This window comes from Notamacropus eugenii, chromosome 4 (genome assembly GCF_028372415.1).
Source record: "Notamacropus eugenii isolate mMacEug1 chromosome 4, mMacEug1.pri_v2, whole genome shotgun sequence".
In the NCBI taxonomy this organism is placed as follows: domain Eukaryota; kingdom Metazoa; phylum Chordata; class Mammalia; order Diprotodontia; family Macropodidae; genus Notamacropus; species Notamacropus eugenii.
This window is the reverse complement of record NC_092875.1, coordinates 38093099-38117651: the sequence shown is the minus strand read 5'-3', so window position 1 is coordinate 38117651 and position 24553 is coordinate 38093099. Positions and strand designations below refer to the sequence as shown.

General features: G+C 43.4%; 1 protein-coding gene across 3 annotated transcripts; it reads left to right on the top strand.

The window, feature by feature from the left end:
* The first annotated feature begins 1417 nt into the window (after positions 1–1417).
* VPS37B (VPS37B subunit of ESCRT-I) lies at positions 1418–23244 on the top strand. 3 transcript variants are annotated; one of them, XM_072600611.1, is made up of 5 exons: positions 1418–1569; positions 18176–18347; positions 19272–19354; positions 20164–20693; positions 22052–22140. In XM_072600611.1, exons 1-4 carry the CDS (start codon positions 1429–1431, stop codon positions 20665–20667), a joined length of 900 nt encoding a protein of 299 aa, XP_072456712.1. In that variant the 5' UTR covers positions 1418–1428; the 3' UTR covers positions 20668–20693; positions 22052–22140. The 3 variants fall into 3 exon arrangements, with proteins under 3 accessions (XP_072456712.1, XP_072456711.1, XP_072456713.1); XM_072600610.1 differs by having other exon boundaries at positions 20164–23244; XM_072600612.1 differs by lacking the exon at positions 1418–1569 and adding an exon at positions 2057–2144 and having other exon boundaries at positions 20164–23244.
* Positions 23245–24553: the final 1309 nt, after the last annotated feature.

The window sequence follows — 24553 nt, the reverse complement described above, 5'->3', positions numbered from 1 at the left end:
TTGAGAAAGTCACTGACCAGATCTGCACTTCTCTAAAATGGGGCCAGATGACCTCTAAGGTCCCTTCCAGTTCTATGACCCCAGATTAGTTTATTAATTCTTATGTCTCTCTGTCTCATGGCACAATGTTGAGGTTTAGGGGTGCTGGTCTCTGAAATAGTGACACATGGGTCCTGTCCCAATGAATTCAACCCAAGCCTTCTTTCAGCAAAAGAAAAACAAAGTTTATTAAAGATCTGTCATATTGGGTAGGCATTTAAGGAATCTGTTTGTGATGCCTGTATGAACAAGTGGGCCAGAATGAATCTGAGCGCTTCCACGCAAACAAGTTGGATCTTACATGCAGAAAGACTGCAGGAGGGATCTACGGGTGGCTAAGTAGTCCGGGGGAACTAGAGGAGGGATTAGGGAGGGTCCTGACGAGGAGTCTAGGACCCTTTTGGGGATGTGAGGGAGGTTGGGGAGAAGGGCAGACATGGGTTTCTCCCTCTGTCTTCCATTGATCCCTATTCTAAAGCGCCTTGTACGAGGAGATCCAGTTTTCCCTCTGATGTTACTACACAGGCCGTTGTCTCCCACTCCCATGCCTTGGGATGGGGCTAGATGACACAGTCATCCCTACAGTCCATCAGTGTTCAATGCTCAATATCCCTAGATATTTTATATACATATATGCACATATACACACAGATACACATCCACACAACCATGTGTACTATATGTGTGTGTATGTATATATACATACATATACACATCTCCATTACATATTGTACATATCTCCATAGCAGACAAGACAGAGCCCTGGACCTGGATTCAAATCCTGCCCCAGAACATTTTATAGCAGAGAGACCCCGGGCCCATCACTTATTCTCCCAGGAGCCAGCCGACCTCCAGGACTTCTAAGGTCCCTTGCAGCTCCGCCTCTAGAGCTCACGAAGCGGACTCTCCTCTGAGGTCACCTCTGTCCATGGGCTCCTCCTCCCACGTCTCCAGCACGGTGACCACCGGCCCCTGGGCTCCCAGCTGGATGAGGAGGCGGGTGGGAATCCCGCTCTCCCTCTGACGTCACCATCGCCCCTGGGTTTCCATTGCAGGGTCCCTAGTGAGGGGTGGGGCGGAGGGGGGAGCGGATCACGCTCTCCGTCTGACGTCACTTCATCCATCCCGGTGGCCCGCGGCGCTTCTGGGGGGAGTGGGGAGGAGCCCCTCCCCCAGGCTCAGCGCGGTGACGTAACCGGAGGCGGGGCCACGCCGCGAGGGGCGGGGCTCCGGGAGGGGGCGGGCGCGCGCCTCGGTCTGGGCGGGCCGAGGGAGCGAGGGAGGAAAAGGGCGGCGGGAGCGGCGGCGGCGGCGGCGGCGGCGGCGGCGGCGTCGTGAGGCGGCGGTCCGGAGGCGGCAGCGGGGCCCGGGCCGGGTCCGGGGCGGGCGATGGCGGCGATGGCGGCGGCGGGGCCCGGGCCGGGGGCGGCGGGGGTCGCGGGCCGCCTGGCGGGGCTGTCGCTGGTGCAGCTGAACGAGCTGCTGGAGGACGAGGAGCAGCTGACGAGCATGGTGCAGGAGATGGAGGAGGTGAGAGCGGGCGGGGGGCCGGCCGGGGGGGGGGGCCTGGGGGGGAGGGGGGGTCTGGGGGGGAAGGGGGCGCCCCGGGGGGGAGGGGGCGGTCTGGGGGGCCAAGGCCGGGGGAGCGAGGGCCAGGGGGGCGCGGCCCGGGGGGGGGGCGGCCTGGGGGGAGGGGGCGCCCCGGGGGGGAGGGGACGGTCTCGGGGGCCAAGGCCGGGGGAGCGAGGGCCAGGGGGGCGCGGCCCGGGGCGGGGGGCGGCCTGGGGGGAGGGGGCGGGGGGGCGAGGGCCGGGGGGGCCAGCCTTGGGGGGAGGGGAGGCCTGGGGGGTAGGGGGTGACCTGGGGGGAGGGGGCGGGGGGCCGCCCAGGGGGCCAGGGCCGGGGCGGGGCCCCCTGGGGGACCCGATCCGGGCCTTCCGGGAGGCCTGAGCAGGTGGGGGGGAACTCTCGGGTGGGGATTGAGGGAGGAGGGTGACCAGAGGGCGGGGGAGGGGGACCCCGGGGGCGAGCTGGGAAAGGGCTCCGCAGGGGGAGTTTGCCAGTGCAGGGAATCCGAGGGAGGCCGAGATAAGGCGCTGTGAGAGGTAGGACTCCAGCTGCGCAGCTTTTCCGCGAAATGCGGACGAGGAAAAAGCAGCCCGTGGGGTCGTACAGTTGGGGGCGGGGGGGACCCACGGAGTGCCTGGAGCTAACCGCAAAGACGTTGCCTAGCAACCTCAGGTGCCCGTTTCGAGTGGGCATAGGTGGGTGGGACGGTGCCCTCCGCCGCTGCCGGCCCTCCAGGGCAGAGATAAAGGGGCGAATGGGGCGGGCCGAGGGGCTCATGCCCCCTTCCTCCCCGTGCCCAGGCTCCCGTCGCCCTCATCCTGCCCAGTGCCCACCCCGTGGCGTGGTCTGCTGTCAGACCTCCCGGTTCGCGGATAGCCCAGGGGCGGTTGTCCTGCCTTCCTCCAGCCCGCTTTGGGCAGGTGGCCTCCAGCCTCCCGCCACCCTGCCTTTGTCTCCGAAGCCTTCCCACGCCTCCACCGCGATAACTCCCCCGAAGCCCGTGTAGACTCTCCATCCGAGCCAGCCTCCCTCCAGAGGGGGCTTGTGTCTGGGTTACCCATTCAGAAACCCTGAAAACCCTCAACGGATCTTTGTCCTGAACTACAGAGAGGCCACTGTGGTGCGATGCTATCAGCCCTGCCATTAATACACTCCTTGTGTTCAGGGGCCTCAGAACTTGGCGCGGAGCGATGGGGCTCAGGGCCGCATTTTCCATTTTGAAAAATAATAATAAATCCACCAGTTTCTCTGCTCCCCGCATGCGAGTTTCGTCTCTAGGGAGGAGGAAAAGATTTGGCTCCTTGTTCCCTCCACTTGTAGTGAAAGCTGTCGTTAGTTGTCAGCTGGGGGCCTTTTCAAGTTTAATAATAAAATCAGTTATTATTTCTGAGTTGTAACACATACCTACAACTCAGTTTGCTGTAAGTAATCACACTGTTTCAGTGAGAACCAGGGTAACTGTGTCCATGGAATGGTAACAAAAATAGCTTTTCCGTTGGGGAAGAAACACCATAGAAGGGTTCTGTTCCTCTGACTCTGAGGCTCTTAAAAATAACTTATAGGCTAGAACCCTGGACCTTGAGAATTTGGAGCCGGGAGAAGTGATTGTTTAGAGGGGAAGGCAGGTTTTAACGTAATAGTATTATAACTTTTTGGACTTCACTTGACCTTCAGACAAGGATTCCTTTTTTACATATTCAAAACTGACTTTATTGCAGTTGGTTAGGCCAGAGTTCCTGTTAAATTACTCAGTGGCCGTTTACTTTTTAGGGTGTAGCACTTCCAAAACAAGGAAACTTAAGTTAATGCCAGAATACCTTAGTCAACTCACCTAATTGTGGTGTAACATACAGTACATGTTTCTTTCCATGTCATGTGTGGCATGTTTCTGAACACTTGAAGTTTTGAGCTTGATAATTTGGCTCATGTCAGTGTTGGGTGTGTTGTTTTCATGAAATTTATTGTTGTCTTCGCCTTCTGGGATAATTAATGTTACAGTTAACGAAAGAGTGCATCATGGCCAGACAAAAGGATTCCTTTACATGAAATATATAGGCAGTTTTAAAAAAAAGTTCTTGAGCTCAAAAGATGCCTATTTTACCTTTTCCTAAGCCTAACGAATGTAGTTACGGTAAAGTTGATTCTGGAGCTCTGTAGTTTAGAGAATAAGAGACTGTAAAAGGTCATGTAGAACCTCTAAACTGGAACTAAAAGCTTTCCTTTTTAATTGGCAGAGAAAAGTGTCTTAAATTGTAGAGTAAGGTTCTTCGAGCCTGAGGGGATATTTTGTGGTGTATGGAAAATGTGGCTATGTTTTGAAGGCATTCCTTGCTGGGTTTAAAGACAACTAGGTATTATGCTTTAGTAACATGTTTTTTATTATTTTGAATGAGTTGTAGTAGAGCACAGACCATTAAAAAGTGTCTAACTGCCATATGGATCATTATTTCCTCTGGCACCAAGTCACCTCACCTTTCCCTTTATTTTGGCATGTGAGATCCTCAAATGGGTCCTGTCTATGCTTAGTGACTTTATGAGTGGGGATTAACTAAGTTGATGGCTCATATGTAAAATAAGGTTATTTTTACATTGAAGAGGAATGTTTCTCTATCTAGTTTTAACCCCTTTGGACTTGGACTGTACTCCCTTAAAAGAAGTAGCCTCAGAAAGGGGATTGCTTTAGCTACATTTGGCCTCTTGGGACACTTAAGTAAAAAGATTTAAATTTTGAGAGGTGACACTGATAGAGAGTTACTAATGACTTCACTATGTATTCAATCCTTAATCTTCCTTCTTATTGCTAGGGGAACTCCGAGTTGAAAATGCCCTGTGAAGCATGTTCAGGGTTTGGAAGACCCAGTTGCTTTGTGGAAAATGAGAAAAGCTCCACCCTCTTGTGGGGTCTATTTCCTGGAGGCATGTTCTGGAGTGATTTGTGACTAGTGGTGGAGAACTGCTGCATGAATCATAATGCCTCATTGAAAGGACCGAACCTTAATATAAATCCCTAGCAATGGATTAGAAACGCTTATTGAAATAGCTTGGTTTTTCTAAGTATGATTTAGTTTGAATGCAGATTTTAGTCTTGGTTGGAATGTAGAAGTGACATTAGAAATTAATCGTTGCTTCTACCTTGTTCAAATAGTTAAGAATCTATAATCTTTGTATTTAAATCTTGAGGTTTCTTATTTAAAATCCTGAATAAAGAATTGCCTTAATGTTCCAGAGAACATTTTGAAATTCAGTTTGTTTACGTTTTTGATCTTATAAAAGAATTTAAAAATTGATTAGGCTTGTAGTGGATGTCCTAGAGGTCTTGGTGCAGTTTTAAATAGCTTAAAATTGCACCAAGATCCTTGGGACGTGCTTATAGTAGGTAGATAAAGCATTTATTAAGTGCTTACTGTATGTTGGTATCATGTTAATCCCGGACAAACAAATACAAACAAGAATAACTGACTCCAGCAGCTTAATCTCCATTGGGAAAAGAGAACACAAAAAGGGGAGCTGGAAAAGGTGGGGGTGGGAGAGCGAGGTCTACTTGGAAACCACCCAAGTGGTTTGGAGCCAGACAAGGTAAAGAGATGGCCCCACGTCCCAGGGGTGGAAATCAACCCAAGGTTGTGCCCATAGGGTTAAGTGGGACCTGGGCTTTGGAAGGATGGCTAGAATGTAGTCTGGGTGCTGTGTAGATGCCTCTCAATACAAGAAAATTATGAGCTGAATTTTCTTTCTTTACATATTTTTACAATTCCATAATAACTTTTTTCCATTCCTTGTTTATTTCCTGCACTGAGGCTATATCACAAGTTGTCTCTGTTTTTTCTTTCTCTGCTATACTTGTTTGTGACTTTCCATAATCCTTCTATCTGACTCAACCTGAGACACTAGGGGCATATTCCAAGGGTTTTGCGTATTCTGTGGGAGCCAGCACTGCCCTCTGATGTATCGCTGGCCTCCTTTGTCCAGTCATACGTGAAAACTTGATATCTATTATACTACTTCACTTCAGTACAGCCAAAAATTGGCTTTTTATCCTGACTGCCCCCCAAAAGAGGACCTTTTTTTACGGACAAGTTAACATCCTTTCAATCCCATTCTTTTAGCATTTCTTAACTGTATAAGATATTCAGAAGAGTACTTTAGACAGAACTATGGCTAGCTAACCTTGTTGTTACTAAAATGTGTATATAGTGATTATGTTCCAGTCCAATTAATGGAGTCTGGTTTCAGGTTATTTTTGAGCAGTGTGATTTCATAATAGTTTTTGTAGCAGAACCTTGTTATAAGGATTCCTACTGTGCATAATACTCATTTTGCAGGAATACCTTTCATTATCCCCATGTAATTTTAGTGGTACTTGCCTCATCACTGTCATGCATGGATAAAATTTAAAGTACTATATTCTTAGGAGGTTTTTGTATGTAATTTTCTTTGGTTTAATAGATATCGTCTTTTCTATTGATATACATTTAGAGGACCGGTAATTTTTAATGTCTATGCAATAAGCTCTTGTTGATCCACAAACATTTGTTGAGCATTTAGTAGGTTGCTTTATAGCGTATGGTCAAAGAAAGGGCTTAGGGACATTTTCTTATAGAAGAATAAGGTATGTTTGTATCTTGGCTGACCATTTCTTTAGCCATAGCCAAAGTCCCAGCAGTGGAGTCAACCAAAGATTGTGCCCATGGGGTTGGGTGGGACATGGGCTTTGGAATGATGTTTGTGCAGTCTGTAGGCTAAAAAACATCCAAAAGTGGATTAAATTCAAATAGATTTTATTTTCAACTGTGATATCTTAAAATGTATTTATCACTTAACCAGAGATCACTTATTTAGGCAGTCTTCAATTCAGTAAACATTTTTAAACACCTGCTGTGTAAAAAGTTGCTTTGTTGTTCAGTTGTTTTAGGCCTGTCCAACTCTTAATGACCCCATTTGAGGTTTTCTTGGCAAAGATACTGCAGTGGTTCGCCATTTCCGTCCCCAGCTCTTTTGGCAGATGAGGAAACTGAGGCAAACAGGCTTATGTGACTTGCCCAGGGTCCCAGCTATTAAGTGTCTGAAGCCCATTTGAACTCAGGAATCTTCCTGACTTCAGGCTGAACACTATCTACTGTGCCACCTACCTGCCCCAAAAGCTGCATAAGAAGGAAAAGAAGTCCCACTTTTTAGCCTTAAACTTGGTGCTTAATTGAAGAGTTTTTGTTGTACACGGTGAACTTGCCATCTGACTGGGGGTGGGCAGTTAAGACTTGGATGCAAATCAAGTTTGATATAAGATAAACTACCCCTGGTGGGGAACCTTGTCCTTGAGGCCACATGTGGCCTTCTAAGATCTTCTGGTGTGACCCTTGGACTGAAGCCAAACTTCACAAAACAAATCCCCTTAAAAGGATTTGTTCTGTAAAACTTGGGCTCAGTCAAAAGGCTGCACCGAAGGACCTAGAAGGCCAGGTAGGCAGCAGGTTCCCCACCCCTGGACTACCTAGGTTGCTCCTTTGCATAAAAATTCTGAGACATTTGAGGAGGAGGAAATGGGTCCCTTTTAGGGGAGGGGGATGGGAGTCTTCATACAGCAGTTAGCACCTGAGGTCATTGAAGGAAGAGAGAAGGATCTCAACTGGGATTTGGTGAAGGAAGTCCATTCCTAGCCTGCTTAGAATGCCAAGCGGCAGGAGAGGGCAAAGTCCTTATCTGAATATAAAATGTGCGGAAGGAAGTAGAGTGAAATAAGGTTGGAGAAACATTGTGAATGTCTTTAATGCTGGGTTAAGTTTATTTTGTTTGAAAAAACAGCGGCCATTGACTTGAGAGTTCCCTCTTCTCATCTCGGAACCCTCTTGGCCTTATTGACTGTTTCCTGTTTAACTTCTGATTCTGATGAAGAGGTGTTCCACCTTGACCAAGCCAGTGCTTCTACATGTGTGAGCCTTTAATCCCATCTCTTACCTTCACTAGCAGCTTGCCCCCACTGTCTTTTTTTAAAAAATTTATTTTTTTCCAATTACAAAAACGGTTTTTAACATTTTTTAAAAATTTTGCATTCCAAATTCTCCTTTCCCTCCCTGGCCTCATCAAGAAGGCAAGCAATTTGAAATAGGTTACAAATGTGAAGTCAGTGCAAAATATCTTTCCATATTAGTCATGTTGTGAAAGAAAACACAGACCAAAAAAAAAAAAAAACTGCTATAGAAAATAAAGTAAAAAGTAGTCTGCTTTGATCTGCTTTCAGATCCATCAATTCTTTCTCTAGAAGTGGAGAGCATTTTTCATCATAAGTCTTTTGCAGTGGTTTTGATTCTTTGTGTTGCTGAAAATAGCTTAAGTCATTCACAGTTGATCATCACGCAACATTGCTGTTACTGTGTCCAGTGTTCTGGTTCTGCTCACTTCACTTTGCATCAGTTCATGTAAGTCTTTCCAGTTTTTTCTGAACGTGTCCTCATCATTTCTTATATTACTAGTGGTATTTCATCACAATCATATACCACAACTTGTTCAGACATTCCTCAGTTGATGGGCATCACCTCAATTTCCAGTTCTTTGCCACCACAAAAAGAGCTGCTCTAAGTATTTTTGTAGCCCTAGGCCCTTTTTCTTTTTTCTTTTTTTTAAAATCTCTTTGTGATATAGACCTAATAATAGTGGTATTGTTGGACCAAAAGATACACACAGTTTTATAGACCTTGGGCATAGTTTGAAGTTGCCCTCCAGGATGGCTAGATCAGTTCACAACTGCATCAACAATGCATTAGTGTCCCAATTTTCCCACATTCCCTCCAGCATTGGTCATTTTCCTTTGTGTCACCTTAGCTGGGGGCTATCTGCAGTCATCCTGATCTGTATCTTGCCTCTGGACCCAGATGACTGCAGAGGAGAAAGTGAAGCTGGTGACCTTGCACAGCCCTTCTTCACTTAACTCCAATTCACTTGCAAATCTTGGCATCATTTTCCTGATATCTTCAAGAATGAAGGACAAAGCAACAACATCATCTTAGCCAATCTGATAGGTGTGAGGTGGTACCTCAGACTTTTATAAATTTGCATTTCTCTAATCAATAGTGATTTAGATCATTTTTTCATAAATCTTAGCTATGTCATATAATATATCTTTGATTTCTTTATCTGAAAACTGCCTTTTTATATCCTTTGATCATTTATCAATTGGGAAATGACTTGTATTCTTATAAATATGACTCAGTTGTCAGTGTATTTGAGAAATGAGGCCTTTAGCAAAGAAACCTACTGTAAAAATTCCCCCGCACCCCCACAGTTTTCTGCCTTTCTTCTAACCTTGACTGCAAAACCTTTGTTAATATAATCAGAATTACCATTTGTATCTTGTGATGCCTGTATCTTATGTTTGGTCCTAAATTCTTCCCTTCTCCCTAGATCTGACAGGTAAATTATTCTGTTCTGCTCTGATTTGCTTACGGTATCACCCTTTATGTCTAGATCGTCCCCATTGTGACCGTGTCTTGATCTGCAGCCCCTCTGTTTTTATTTTTTAATCTCTGTGGCCCCTCCATCTTTACTAGATCCTTTCCCACTACTTACAAATATTCCCGTCTCCATTATCCTTAAAAATCCTCACTGGGTCCTTCCAGGACAGTTCTCATTCCCTTTCCTTTCTCAATGAAAGGCCCATTTACCCTTCCTTCCTTGAGGCCTGGCTTCTGACCTCATCATTCAGCTATAGCTTTTCTCTTAATTGCCAGGTCTAGTGGCCTTGTTTTCATTCCTCATCCTTCTTGACCTTTCTGCAGAAGTTGATGCTATTGTCTTCTGGCCTCTAGGTTTTCATAGTTCTGCTCTCTTTGCTCTCCCACCTATCCAATCATTCCTTCTCAGTCTCATTTGCTGGCTCTTCATCGATGTTATGTTATGCTCACTGAGTGTCCCCATAGGCTCTGTTCTACATCTTTTTGATGTAGAGCTTATCAGCTTCCATCAAGATGATTCCAAAGGTTCAGCGTGTGTTCAGCTCAGTGTCTCCTGAGCTCTAGTCCCACATCATCAACTGCCTATTGGACATTTTGAACTGGATGTTCTGTAGGCGTCTCTAATGCCAGTCCAAAATGGAAGTCATTCTTATCCTCCAAACCCACCCTATTTCTGAATTTTCCTATTTTTGCTATTAAGGGCACCTTCATCCTTCCAGTCATCTAGGTTTGACCCCTCAGTATTATCCTTGATTTCTCACTCTCTGTCACCCTAGTTACTGCTAAGTCTTTTTATTTCTCCATGGTATCTCTTGAACATGTCTCCTCTCCATTTACACAGCCATCACCCTGGTTCAGAGTTTCTTCGTCTTTTGTCTGCACTATTGCAGTAGCCTTCTAATTACCTACCTCAAACCTCTCCCCACTCTAATTTATCCTCCTCATTGCTGCCAACAAGATTTTCCAAAAGCACAGGTCTCTCACATCAATTCAGTAAGCTTCTGTAGCTCCCTGTGACTGCTAGGATCAAATGTTGACCATTGCATTTGGCATTTCAAGCTCTTCCTGTCTCCTTATACCTTAATCCTTTCCTTGTAATCTGTAGTCCAGCCATGGGATCCACTTCTCCAGCTCTTGCTTGAGTGCCTTTTCATAGGCACCCATGGCTGAAATGTTCTCCTCAGGACTCAGCTTAAGGTCCACCTTCTGCAGGAGGCTGGCCTCGGTCATCCCAGCGACTAGGACCTTCTCTAATGCTACCTTCCATCTGCTGTTTATGTAGCTGTTTACGTACATGTCTCCCTCAAAATAAGCTAAGCTCCTTGAGAGAAGGAACTGCTTTTTCTTTGTAGTCCTAGTACTTAGCACAGTGCCTAGCCCATAGTAGGGGCTTAGTTCAATGTTGTGTACATCACAGAATGCTGCTGAGGGGTGTGGGCTTTTAGGAATGCACGTTGAAGGCTGAGCAAGAGAGGGGATTACCAGTTAGGCAGCTCCTGCAGGAGTTTCTGGGAGAGGTGAAGGCTGGAGCTGGGGTGGGGATAGAATTGACACGTAGAATTGACTTGGCTGTTGATTAGATGTGGTGGGTTAATGGGAGAGAAAGAAGGCAAAGATACTTTGGAGATTTTGAGCTTGAATTAAGGAATTTTATTAATTATGTTTACTTTATTTCGCTTTAAGCAGAAAAGAGAATATGATATATTTTAGAAAGATTTCTGTCCAAAATATTCTTTTTTAAAAATTTATCTTTTAACCCCTTTGTCCTCCAGTGGTGCTGGGTTATGTTATTTGTATAAAAGCTAGTTGAATAAACTAGACTTCCCGATTCCTCTAGGACTGTTTTTTTTCTACTTCATGAACTCTGGAGTTCAAATAAAATAGACCTATAGACTAAATGCCACTTTCTTTTATTGAATCTCCATTAACATTAGTCTTGTAAATATGAATTTCTCTTGAATTCAGCTGAATTTTTAGCCTTGTGTTAAAAATTTGCTTTAGTGTATGATTTTTTTTTTTTTAGAACATAAAGCAAAACTGCCCAAAGCATTAGATTCTTAGTAAATTTAAACCTAGAATCAACCTGCTATAAGTATTTGCTTATTTGTAGCTGTCATAGGATCAACTTTCAATTTTTAGTAATTTCCTTTAAATTTAATTTGGTTCAACAGTATATATTGAGTACCTATTATGTTCGTGTGTGTGTGTGTGTGTATTACTGTGTGAATATGGGGGCGCTTTCAGGGCTTAATTAAAAGGAAGGGCTTCCTCATATTAAGCACTGAGTGGGTTACATGGTCCCTACCCTCAAGGAGTTTATTATAGTCTAGTGGGGATCCTAGAATGTAGATTTTTGAGCTTGAAGAGACTTGGGATCAAGTCTAGTCCTCTAGCTTTACACATGAGGAAACATAGCCGCTGGCCCCCCAAAAGGAGACATGATTTGCCCCAGGTTGTAAGGAGCAAAGATTGCATATCATCTCTTTTCTCTTAAATGACAAATGACATTGAACTGTGATAGTCTATAACTGATATCTCCCTCTTAATTCCTACCTTCCTGCCCATAGTTCCTGATTCCCTGTTGATTTTAATTTCTATTAGGAACTTTGGTCAGCCCCAACTTCCAAGGTGCAGAACAAGGTACACATTTTCGGACATGGTAGACGTCTGGATTTGTTTTGCTTGACTGCTTATTTATGACAACAATTGTGTTTTTCATGGAGGGGGCAGTTATGGAAGGAGAGGAAAGCCAATGGTAGAGTTGCCAAAACAAAAGAAAAAAAGATGGCCATTGAATCATTGAAAAAGTTCTAAAAGCAAATTCAGAAGGAAACAGACAAGCAAGACAGTTTTGAAAGTAAGGTGTTTAATATAATAATATACAATGTATAATATATATTATATAATATACTGTTTAATAATATACTATGACACTTTTAAAAATAATACACTTATTAGAAAGGTAAGCTATATGTAATAGATATTAGTGGTTTCCACATGTAGTCTTTGTGTTCATCTTTGTTTTTGAAAAGTTCATTTTCTTTTTGTGTTGGAAAAGTTCAGAATAAGAACAGAATTAAAATCCCCTCCAAAAAAACGAATTCTCACCAGTTTGGGGTCTCCCACCTAGAAATGGTTCAGTAGGGAGACAGTAGAACAGGTCGTTGTTATTAATCAAAGAGATATGGTTTTTGATGCTCATCTTATAAAAATGAGAATGATTACCGTCACATCTCAAGTTTAATTTCAGCAAAGAGAATTGGTCTGTCTTCTACCTAGTGCATCAGATTTTGTCTTTTGTTAATCTATGTATTGGTTTATGAAGTAATGAATTTTGTTTGTCGAGGAGGTTGTCCTGCCTGAACTCCTGATAAGCAGCTGGTAAATTTCCTCTTACAAGTAGGCTGTATCCTTGGAGACAGTTTCACACAGCCCACAGATTTGCTGTATTTTGGGACATTTTCACAAGGCAGGGTTTTAAATATTGTTATTGATCTAAACATGTCAAACAATGCAGCCAAAAATCGCTGTTATCTTTTTTCCACTAAGACTTATGTAGGAATTGGAATTGAAGTAATTGGAGCCTGTGTTGGCTTGGTGCTTACAGAATCTCAGTTGGAAAGATCTCACAGGCCGTTTAATCCAACCCAGATAGACTGGATAAGAAATCTCCCATTCTACCTGACAAGTGGTCATCCCGCATTTGCCTCCAAAACCTCCAGTGGAGGCGGACCCGCTAGCCCCTGAGGCAGCCCATTCCTTTAGTTATTACTGGCAGCCTAAACCCTATTGCTTTTGTTACAGTTGAATTAGTGGATGAATTTGATGGTTACATAGCCTCATCCTTCAAACCTGTTGTGTTCATGGCTTAGTGACTTCAACTTGGGTCATATAAAACTTGTTTCAGTATCCAGGTTTTTGTTCACATGCTTAAAGTAACTGTTGACTTCATTTTAGTTATCAAGACAAGCTTTAGTTAATGATTGGCATGGTTCAGAGCTATAGAATTTAGTCATTTTTCAGTAAAAAAAGCCATGAGTCCTGTCTTCAGATCCCTGACTTACTTATGTTGATAAGTCTTTGAAATCACATCTGAGAACTTTTTACTATGGCTTTCATTTGGAAGGCTGGTGCAGCTCAGTGTTACTCTGCAGTAATGCTGTTGGCTCATTAGTAGTTTTGTTTAGAATTAGCTGCAATTATGATCATAATCAAATTTACCTTATTCTTCCTCCACTTCAAAGCAAAGGCTGTGCTGTTATTACAGGAATGCAAAATAATTTCTCATTAGACATCATGACTGTTTTTATTAATAGTAACCATTAATATAGGATATTAATAATCATTGAGCAAACTTATAAGACTTAATGTGTACTCCGTGCTGGGGAGATAACAGTTTAGAAACAGTTTAGTCTTTTGCCTTTCCCTTAGTATCAGCTAGATAGAGAAGCATCTTTTGCTTAGCTGTCGATATTATGATTTAAAAGTACTTTATTGTTATTAAAAATACATGGTGTCCCAAAAAGCTTTAGTGAAGTTTTAAGGCCTCACAATTGCCTAGTGACATATAAACCCTAATTTACAGAAGAGAAAATTGAGATGTATTAGTGAAAGTCCTATTAGTATAGTATAGCCTTATTGTTCACCAGTCTTTGGTCTTAGTAGGTAGACAACTCAAAATGAGTAACTTTAAAATTGTACAGAACAAGTGAGGCAACTGTTGAACTGTTTGTTTAAATAAAAACAGTCTGATGACTAATGTTTTCTAAAGTTTACTCCTGTGTCAAGAGTAACGCTCACATGCTCTCTCATACTCTCTCTCCTCTCTCTGTCCTCGCTCTTCCATTCTCTCCTCTTTCCCTCTCTCTCTCCCCCTTTTCTCCTTTCCCCCTCCCCTCTCTCTCTGTGTTTCTGTCTGTCGTTGCCTAGAACAGATTTCGTCTGTCCTCTATTTTGAGTTTTTCAAGAGTGCTGTAGTTAGTTTCTCTCAGGCACTAGAATTTTGCCTGTTTCAGAGGCCGTGTGTGGTATAGTGCAAAGGAAGGATGTGGCAAAGAAAGGTTGTATTCAGGCAAGGTCTAGGTTCGGATGAGGTATCTGACACCTACCAGATGAGTGGCCACTGTTGTCAAGTCATTTCACCTGTCTGATCTTCTTAGTCAACTCATCTGCAAAATAGGATGTGTTTATCTCTTAGGGTTGCTGTGAGGATCAAATGAGATGACTGCTTTGCACACCTTATTCCATTCCATGTTGAAGGTGCATTCCTAATACGATCATGTAATTTATTTCACTTGTTACCTTTGAAAAAATCCTAAACATTTTTCTGGTAGAAATGACCTTGAATTCTATAAGGCTTTGCCTTTTTGGAGTACAAGAGCTGGAAGATCCTAGAAAAGTTTTGAGTGTGGATCTAGAAACTGGGTGTTTTCTGAGGATGAGCCCAGTTAAGTGTGGAGGCCAGCTGAAATGCTGGCCACCATGTGATTAATTCCTTTGACCACAGAAACTCATGACTGTCTGGTAAGGTGAGTAGGTAGATGGAATGATTTTTCTGTCACGGATGGGTCTTTGTATGTAGTAAGTAAGTAGTTGTTGTGTTTGTCCTTCATTCTCGAAAAGGACCATGACATCAAGATGATGACAAAACTTGCAGTTGACTTTGATTTGAGTGAGGGAAGGCTGTGCAGGGTCACCAGCCTCCCTTTCTCCTCCAGAGCCATCTGGGTCCAGTGGCCAGATGTTCTTTAGGAAGTCTGGAAATGACCGAGGATGCAGTGAGAGACCCTGGCATTGTTGCCAGTGAGGCAACACCCATTCAATGAATAGACCTCTTTAAGTAGTTACTCAAAGGATGGTCCCTTGACTCAAAAAAAAAAAAAATCAAACTGGGAGGGGAAGACCGTCAAGGTTCTTGGGTAAAAGAGAAACAGTTACTCTTCAGTATTTACAGTGAATAGTAAGGTTTGTATGACTAGATAAAGAGGGAGACACCTCTGTGTGCTTGGTTCAGTAATTCAGAATGCATTTTTCTGAAAAAAATAGCATGGAAATGATGACAGATTTTTCTACCACAGTGTTTATAGATGCAAGATTATAGCTGTGGATGGAAGTGCCAGATTGGGGACAGCTTGGGTCTTCAAATTTCACCTTGTCGTTTGTGTCTGGTTTGGAAGACATTCCACACGAGCATTATTCATGACACAGCTCTGACCATTATTGTTTCCAGACTTTCTTCCCAGCGTTATCATGTATAGCTGCCATTTGATAATTAAGAGATTCTTTTCTATCTCTCAGCCTCCTTCTGTTCTCCCACTTTGTGCTCCCAGGATAATGCTTGCCTTTTGTAAGTACCATTAAAAACATGCCAGATCTCTGCTGAGGATATCTGTGAATCAGGTTTCAGGGATTGGCAGGCTATAATATATGGTGTTTTATTAATATGAATCATAATTATTATTGATAGGGTGCTTTAAAATTTGCAAATAGCTTGATAGGCATTGTTTGATTTGAGGTCATGGAGGGCCTGCTTTTTGGCAAATTTCTTTCCTACCTCCCAGCTGCTTATAGTTTCTTAGTGTCTTGAGATAATGATACTTTTGTGAATATTATGTCTGGAATGCAGCGTACTTTCTACAAGTATTCCCAGGTATACACTACTAGATAAGGCCTGTACATTTAAATCTTGAGGCAGCCCAAAAAGGCCAAGTCATAGGGCTGATTGTGGACAGTTTTCACATCTTAGTGGCCGAGGTGTTTGTTTTTTGTAACTTGGTAGGCTTGCTTTCATGATTGTTCTTAGCCTCTTCTGAGTGTGTTTTCTTGTCTTTAAAAGTCTGTGCTCTACACCAAGGCTATGAAAGCCAAAGTCCATTTATGTGTGCTCTTGGTCATTCAGGCTTTCTCAGTGTTGCCCATTAGCCCCATTTTAATCCTGGTTCATTTAAAGATTGACATTTTTTTGGTGGTTTCTTTTGGAGATAGTTTACTTTCCCACTTGTGGATTTTTGATTATTTGTGTATATATATCCCTTGTACTTTCAAGCTTAGAGATGAAAGGAAATAAGGTGGTGTGGGGAACAATTTCAGTTAGAGAACTAAGTAGGTTGAATGGTTTACCCTGCAAAACTAGTTTAAAAGACCTTTTAAAAGTCCTTGCTTCCAGAAACACCTTGATTAGGAAAGTTTCATTTAGGAACTTTGGGATTCTGAGTGAAATAAGTAATAATTCTGAGTACTAGAATGTTCTGGTAGAGCAAGATTTTAGTTACTGTTGGATTTTACGGTTAATTCCAGACTGCCTTGCCCTATCTTGAATTTTTGAGGTAGCCTATACTGAAGGGGAAGGTTCTTCTGAGCCTGTAATATACAGTCAAAGGGAATTTCCTTTGATTAATTTCCAATAAATTGTTCAGCTTTTAGAGATGAGATATTTTTTGTTCTTTGAAAAATTAAAGCTCATAAGCTGACTTTTGAAAAGGAACAATCGTATGGGTAGATAAATTCAGTTAGGCATGTTTCTTTACAGTCATTGGCTCTTTGATTTTTGTGAATTCAGTTATGCTTGTAAAGTGTCCTGAAAATAAATTGATGTGTATTAAGAATCATTGTTTTTAGAACTAGTTCAGTGCCCTGATCCTCCTGTTTTTCGTCCCCTTACTTCCCCCTGAGTACAAGAATGGTCTGAGTTAATCACTGAAAATAGCCAGGGAGGTAGATTATTCTTCTGGCTGCCCTGTATTTGGAACTAGCCTTATTTTTAATTTAAATTTTAACTTATGGCTGGATTTTCATGCTGGGCCTAATTTCTTTGTAGCTCTGCCTGGGGCTCAGTGTTAATGTGTGTGGAACGGTGAGCTCTTCCTTCTGTTATTTTATGGCAAAGAGAAAATGCAAGAGAAGCTTTTGTCTTTGTTCCTTTGTGGGTATGTCCATCTGCATATACATTGCATTATACTTAGTCTCTAAATGAATATGAGCAGCTGTAGGCAAGCCATATATACTGAATTCATTCAGGAGAAGCAAGTAGCAGTTAAAATAGATCAGACAGCAGGGTGGCAAGAAATATTAAGGAGAAAACTAGAGATCTAGGTTGGGTTGGACAAGAGGCTGTGGACAGAACGCCGACGAATAACTGGGTAAGGAATTTTGTCCTGATGAAACGCAAAAGGTAGAGAGGTCACTGTGGGCAGGTTGTGATGTGTGAAAGATCCTAGACTGAGAAAAGGAGAGCTGGGAGTATATACATAGAGGCCTTTCATTGTTTTTAAGATAATCACTTTGCCACTTCTCTCAAAATATTTGAGTGGGTAGGAAGTTTTGACTTTGGCTTAACTTCTATTGGAGGGTTGGCAAATTTCTTTCCTATCTCCTAGCTGCTTGTATTAAGATTTTAAAAAGCAGGTTCTTAAAAGTCTTAATGAATAATTTCCCGTCTATTGGAAGGAAAAATGTACTACAGAAAGCAGGATGTTAAGGACAATAAGGAGCCTACTTTGTCATCTTTTATGAGACTATAACAGCTTTAAAGACCTGGGTCTGAAGGAAGCATCACCTTCCATCTCACCCCCCTTTCTGAAGATGAGAATCCTGAGCTCTTATATTTTTCCTTTGATCTCTAAATCTTATTCTTAAGGCTGAGTTGACACTGTACCAGTCTTTCTACCCCAGATTACTGTCTGATCCTCCTGAGAGAATTGATTCCTAAATCTCTTTTAAAAATTTAGTCTTGAACCCATAGAACTGCAATCTTCTGGAAAGACCAGTGACAGTATTCAGGAATTCAAAGCGCTCTGTAAATATTTAAATTAAAGACCTAGCTGAGTAATGGGTCAGACAGTCCCCTGAGAAGATGTGTAAAAAGCTGTTTTTCTGTCTCTCCCAAAGATTTTGAGGTGGAGGGTAGTATTAGAATTGAAACTAAGACTACGTATAAACAAGTGGGACTACGCATGAACTGAAACCTGCCTCCCTTGTAGACAATGCCAGAGTGAAAATGCTTGCAAACAGATGGATTGGGGGTATGTGGAGTGAGAGGCCTTTTGAGAGAGGTCTTTTGAGATTTGCCAATGAACTATAATAATAAGCTTTTGGTTCTTCTCCTGTATTCATGTCCTTTGCAGACAGAGAATGTTCAGCTTAACAAAGAGATGACTCTTGCCCACAACCGGAGCCTGGCAGAAGGAAATCTTTTGTACCAACCACAACTGGACACTCTGAAAGCCAGTTTGACCCAAAAATACCAGGAACTCCAGGTTCTCTTTGAAGCCTATCAGATCAAGAAAACCAAATTAGGTAATTTTCTTGGGGTGGTGTTTTGAAGAATAAAGGCAAGGCAGGACATTTTTCAGGTAGATGGTGATCCATGACAAAGTTTAGATGCTACAATGGTCAGTCAGTGGCAATGAGAAGTTATTTAGTTTTAGAATTTTGCTGTCTGTTGCAAACAGATTTTATTTCATTATCCTAAGACCATAACCATCTCTAGACAACAGAAGAGCATGACAGACTCTGGAAAACAGAGTTGGAGGAACGGAATTGGCTTGCTTGCCATACTCCTCCTCCTACGTAATGAATATAATCCCCCAATATTTGAAAAATAGAACTGTTGCCTTAAATGTAGAAGAAATCATCAATATTGCTTTTCATGTTTCCTTTCTCCCATACCTCTCTACTTAGAACATTTTGTTGTAATGCTACGTTTCATATATTATATATGAAATATTCAGGAAATGATTTGGTATACTTTAATGGTACTCCTAGAGAAACTGAATTTGGCTTAAGCAGTTTTAAAGTCCTGTTAATACCATGACCTTTTGTTATGGCCCTGGTATATTAGCCCAAGCAGCATATGTGCTCTTGGGTGTCCCTGGGCCATCTCCAGAGATCCCGTTCCCCTAGAGCCCCCACCCCCACCCCCTGTCAGGGTGTTCCCAGGCCATTTCTAGAGCTCCCCCCCACCCCCTGCAGGGTATTTCCAGGTACAAGGCTTGCTTCAGGAGCAGTAGGGAAGCATTGTTTCCCACAATGACAACCAGTTATAAGTAGGAAGATGTGACTCCTTTGGGCTTCCCAAATTAAAATATACTCATTAGTAGCAACTTACAAAAGATAAGTTTAAAAGGTGGTATGTTTGCAGGTGTGTGCACCTTCCAAGAAGGAGGGGGACTCCTGGGAAATGTCTGGCTGCCTTATTTTCCTTTGTCTTGCCTTTTATAGATCAGCAATCCAGCAATGCTTCTCTGGAGACATTGCTAGCTCTTCTCCAAACTGAGGGAGCCAAGATTGAAGAAGATACAGAGGTAAGGTGCACTTCCATGCTGCCAGGGCCTGTGTCTTTGTATCCCCCGCATGTGGCCCAGGGCTTTACACACTTGCATATATAGTAGGTGCTGAATACATGGTGAATTGAACATCCTCTATTTCCTACCTTTAGGCTACAGCAGTGGGGAAAGGTCTTCATGGTAGAACAAGTTAAGTCCCTTCCTATGGAGTCAGGGCCAATAAATTATAAACTTGTAATTCTGTCCATTACATGGGTGTTATATAAGAAGCACATTGGCGATGTTGTTGAAGAGCTGCAGAGTGCAGGTGTAGTGCCAGGGGGTGTTTAGGCTGCAGATGGTCAGAAGCAGAGTGTGGTCTGGGTGCAGGTGACATAGAGCAGGGCACAGCTGGCTGGCTTCCTAAACATGACTGGCTTTGTCTTTAGCCAGCTGCCATAATAAATGTGGGAAAAGACAGGAGGGAACTGACTATCTGAAGATGTGTTGGACTGTGAGACTGATTAGTATTGAATGTTCAGGCTTCAGTAAAGAGTTGAGGAATGTCACTCTATGCCGCTTGTTTAACCAAGAAGCCAGAGCCTGGCAGGGTGATTCTGTGGGTGTGTAGTGTGATCGTAGAGCTTCACTAAATGGACATACACAAAGTTCTGTCCTTACCATCATCCTTCTAGAAGAAGTCACAAAAGTAGATGGGAACCAATGAAGAGTCACTCAGCTGACCGACATGGAGAGGAGCCAAGTAGCTCCAAAGTGTCTCTGCTACAGAATTGTAGCTTCTGTTTTGATTCCAGACCCTCTAACTCAGTATTACCTCATTATTTCAGAACATGGCGGAGAAGTTCCTTGATGGAGAGGTCCCACTAGATTCGTTCATCGACGAATATCAAAATAAACGGAAACTAGCCCATTTACGTCGAGTAAAAATTGAGAAACTTCAGGAAATGGTGCTTAAGGGCCAGAGACTTCCAAAGGCCCAAGTTCAGTTGCAGCCCAGGGTGCCAGATCCAACACCAGCTCCCATGGTGCCCTATCCAACTTCAGATGCCAGTGTGCCCCCTTCTGTTGTGCCCCGGCGTATCCCTCCACCCCCACCCCCAGTCCCTGCTGGACGGTTCGCAACTCCATTTACAGTGGCCATGGGATCGGGACAGGCTCTTCCTTACCCAGGATTGCAGTGCCCTCCTCTTCCTCCCAGGGTGGGCCTTCCGTCTCTTAGTCACAACCCTCAGCCAGGATACCCTCCTCAGTTTGCATCACCGTACCCTCCGGCCCTCCCTCAGAGACCTCCTCCGAGGCTGCCTCCACATCCTGGCTTCATCCTTCAGTGAGTCTGCAGCTGTACCTCCATCCCTGGGTCAGTGATAGGAGTTTGTATTACTCCTTCCCATGAAACTCTTCCCCGATGCATGGGGAACTTCTGGGCTCTGCACACATGGGAGGAAAGAAGGGGCAGACTGTCTTGTCTGGGGGCTCCATTTCTTGTGGAGCAAGAACATGTTGTGTTTTTAGAATCCTAGTTTCTTTGGTAGGTAGTGTGATACCACTTGATTTGTGTAAATCCAGCAGGTTTTTATAAGTTGAGCTGGAGAAAGAAGCTGACCTACTCTAGGTTTGTTTGCAACTCTCAGTGAGGTCTCTTAATGTTCTAGTGCCGACTACCTGCCATTATTCCAGCCACATCTAGAATTACGTTCCCACTGCAGTTCATTTCAGCATGTTTAATTCTCGTTTGGTTTTCAAAAACCAATTCCACATTGATCAGGCCAGTACTGGATGGTAACTGTCTTTGCTTGGGAGCAAAGCAGCATTGGGGTTCTCTACTGCTTTTCAAATCCCAGATGGGCACAGCCGGTGTTAAATTTGGTGTATTTCATTTCTACATGGAATCTGATTTGGGGGGGAATCATTACTAGCACCCTCCACCTCCCACCCCCCTAAACCTTGCTGCTTTTAAGATGCTTAGAAGCCACAATGCAAAGTTTGCACTTGCCTAAAGGCCGTCTACACCTCCAGAGCCTCCGAAATCCAGGCCCTGTGGAGAGGACTGGAGAAGGAAGAGGGATCTGGGTTTTTATATTAAGAATTCTATATCTGATACTTCCTCTTCATCCCTGTCCTTCCCATACCCAACCCTAAAGAGCTCACCCCCAATCATTTCCACTAAGAAATATTCCAAAAATATTTTTACAACTTGTGAAACTTTCCTGTTTTCTACAAAAAAAAAAAAAAGTTTGATGCTCACAGCACCATTCAGGGAAATGATCAAAAATATAGAATATTTATCATGCAGATAAAATGCAAATTCCTCTCTTGCAAGCAATGCATTGTTGCACGTGTGTGCCGTGCCTTAGAATCACTGTTGGTGATTGGACTTGTAACTTGCTAATCTTTCCAATCACCTCATGGCCATAGCTTCCTTTCTGACTCAAAGGGCTTGGGAACAGGCTTGCCCTCGTCTGGCTTGGGGGCATCCTCTAGATTTAGTGGCTCTCCTTTCAGGGAGGCTTTTTCTTATGATGGCACTGATGTCCATCCGTCTGCAAAAAACAAGAAAAACCCTGTCCCATGGAGCCTGAAATGTCTTGAGCATTACTTGCCGTACTCCAAGTGATGTGCAGATGGGGATAGGGTCTGAATATGGTGCTGCAGGGAACGTGGTGTTTGTGGGGGAGGGGGGAGGGACCATGGAAAACATTTCAAATTCGTTTGCAGGAAGGCCCACAGATGATGGGGATGGATAGAGGAGGCCAAGGCTCTAGTAGCCACATTGACAGTGATCGTGAACTCTGTGTCACACCATCTGGTTAAGCCTCAGTCTCAGCATTGTGGCTGTGCCCAGGGACATTGCTCAGCTGTTCCAAAAGGGCCTCCAAGCATCCTCAACCTGACACAGTAGGTAGGGCCCCTCGGCAGCATGTCAGCGGTGCTTCCAGGGTGTTGATGGTCAACTTCAAAGAAGGTTCGAAAGGTGCTTGGAACTTGGAGAAAGGTACAGCTGCAATGGGCATCCTCTGTGTCTGATTGCTGGCAGCTCGTGCCAACCTTTGTATCCATTCCTATAAACAGTTGTAATTCTGTACTTGAACTCTACTGGATGGTCGACCATTTAAAAAGAAAACAAAACTCTAATAGGATGCTAGGTGCCACATCAGTCAAGTGGACTTGCCAGTTATTACCTATGGCTCGAAATGCCGGTTTTTATTATACCTCCTTAGCTGTGCTCCACTCTTCAAGGACATCTGGCTCCCATGGCCGTTGAGTCAGCAGCCAAAAGTATTTACCTTTGTGTTTTGTTTTTGAGATTGTGAAAATGGCACAAAGAGGCTGGCTTTGTCCTCTCCTTCCAGGGGCCATGTTTGGAACTGTGAGTGTAGGTCTGTAGGAAACTTTAATAAAAGAAGTGATTATTAATAATTATCTTGTCATTGGTCTGCATGGGGGATATTCACAATATGTTCCATTTTAGAATTCCATTGGTCAAAGTTCTGAAAGAAACTGGATGATCATAACAGCTTAGATATGCCTATGCTGCCTCTTCCAAAACAGCAGACCCTGATGGTGCTGGAGCTTGGTCGTGCTCTCCTGTTCAGTACCCCTGAGTAATGGAGCACTTCACACCGACAGCCTCCCTCCCTCTTACTAGGGAACTTCCCTGTTACCCAAGGAACACAGAATGGACGTTGATGGCAGGTTCTCAGAGATTATGCTGGTGAGGAGCGCCAAAGCGCACATTTCTGTACCTTGATCCCCAAAATCTGCCTAGGGCATCAGGCCTGGGTCAGGAGAGTCAGTTGGGTTGGGCACATGTAAAAGCCCGAGCCAGGCTTACTCTGAGCTGGGTAACTAAGGTGGACCTTTGTGGATACCGTGACCTCTGGTTATTGCCAATAAACAGTAGAACTTGAGCAGCATTGATCCTTGTGCTTTACTTTTGGGGCCCACTGTTGCGTGGTCATTACACATGAATCAGTTACTTTTGTGCTTTGTGGGCAGGAAGGTACTCATTTCTAGATGGGCATTTAATGACCTATCGACTTGGAAAAAGTGTGTTCCCCTGTCAGCTAGTTGTGTGTGGCTTCATCAAGGGTTCCTTGGTGTTCAGCTTGCTGCCTGTTCCCACACAGAAAAGGCGGGTTGTCTGGGCACAGTTAAGAGGGCTTCTCCACGTCTGTATTGATTGCCCTTTCCTGTTTTTACTATCTTAGCAGATCTTGAGGGCTTTGTTGAAGTAGATTCAGGAGGAGGTGCAATCCCCATTTTACTAAGAGGAAACGAAACTGAGGCCCATACATAGGTGACTAAAGGCCAGAGAGCTAGTGAATGATCCGTAGGGATATAAAAGTTATTAATTGTCTAGGATTCCTTCCACTGACTTCCTACTAAGTGTCATGCGTGAGGATTTGGGGGGTGTTTTCTTAGGTCTCAGTTGTGTGACTGGAGTAGATCGGGAAAGTGTAAACTACTCCTTGCTTTCTTATACTTTCCATTATTGCTGTTTATTTTTTTAAATGTTTTGATGCCATTTATTTTTAAATAGATATTTCTGGAAATGACTTCTTCTCATACATTGCCTTCACGACCACCAACCCAACGTTGTTAGATTATAATCTTTTTATATGTGTATAATGTTCTATTAGAGTATTTACTTTTTTGCAAGGCATTCAGGGTTAAGTGATATACCCAGGGTCATGCAACTAATAAAATGTCAAGTATCTGAGTCTGGATTTGAACTTTGATCCCCCTGACTCCAGGCCAGTGCTCTATCCACTGTGCCACCTAGCTGCCCCATTTTATTTTCATACCTGTCACTTTGTTATTCAAAACAGCAATATTATGAGTGGAGCAGGTAACATCTCAGTTTTACAGCTGGGAAATGGAAATGGCCACGGTCACACTACTCGTAGATTCTGGAACCCATGACACTGATAGTCCAGAGTGCTTTACATTATGCCAGGTTTTTTCTTGTCACTGATCACCCAGGGTGAAGGAGTCCCTTTCCTGGGAAAGCATCCCTTAAGACTGCCAAACCTTTTCCTACAAATCTGTCCTCCCAAGTAAAGGAAATATTTTTCAAACTCAGCTGTGCTCAGAAAATGAGAGGCTTTGAAATCCCTTCTAACAAGGACAAAAACCTTGTGTAATGAACACATCCAAGCCCAAAGTGGCTAGAGGTGAGAAAAGCCGATTGATCTTGTAAAAGTAACAGGAGGATTC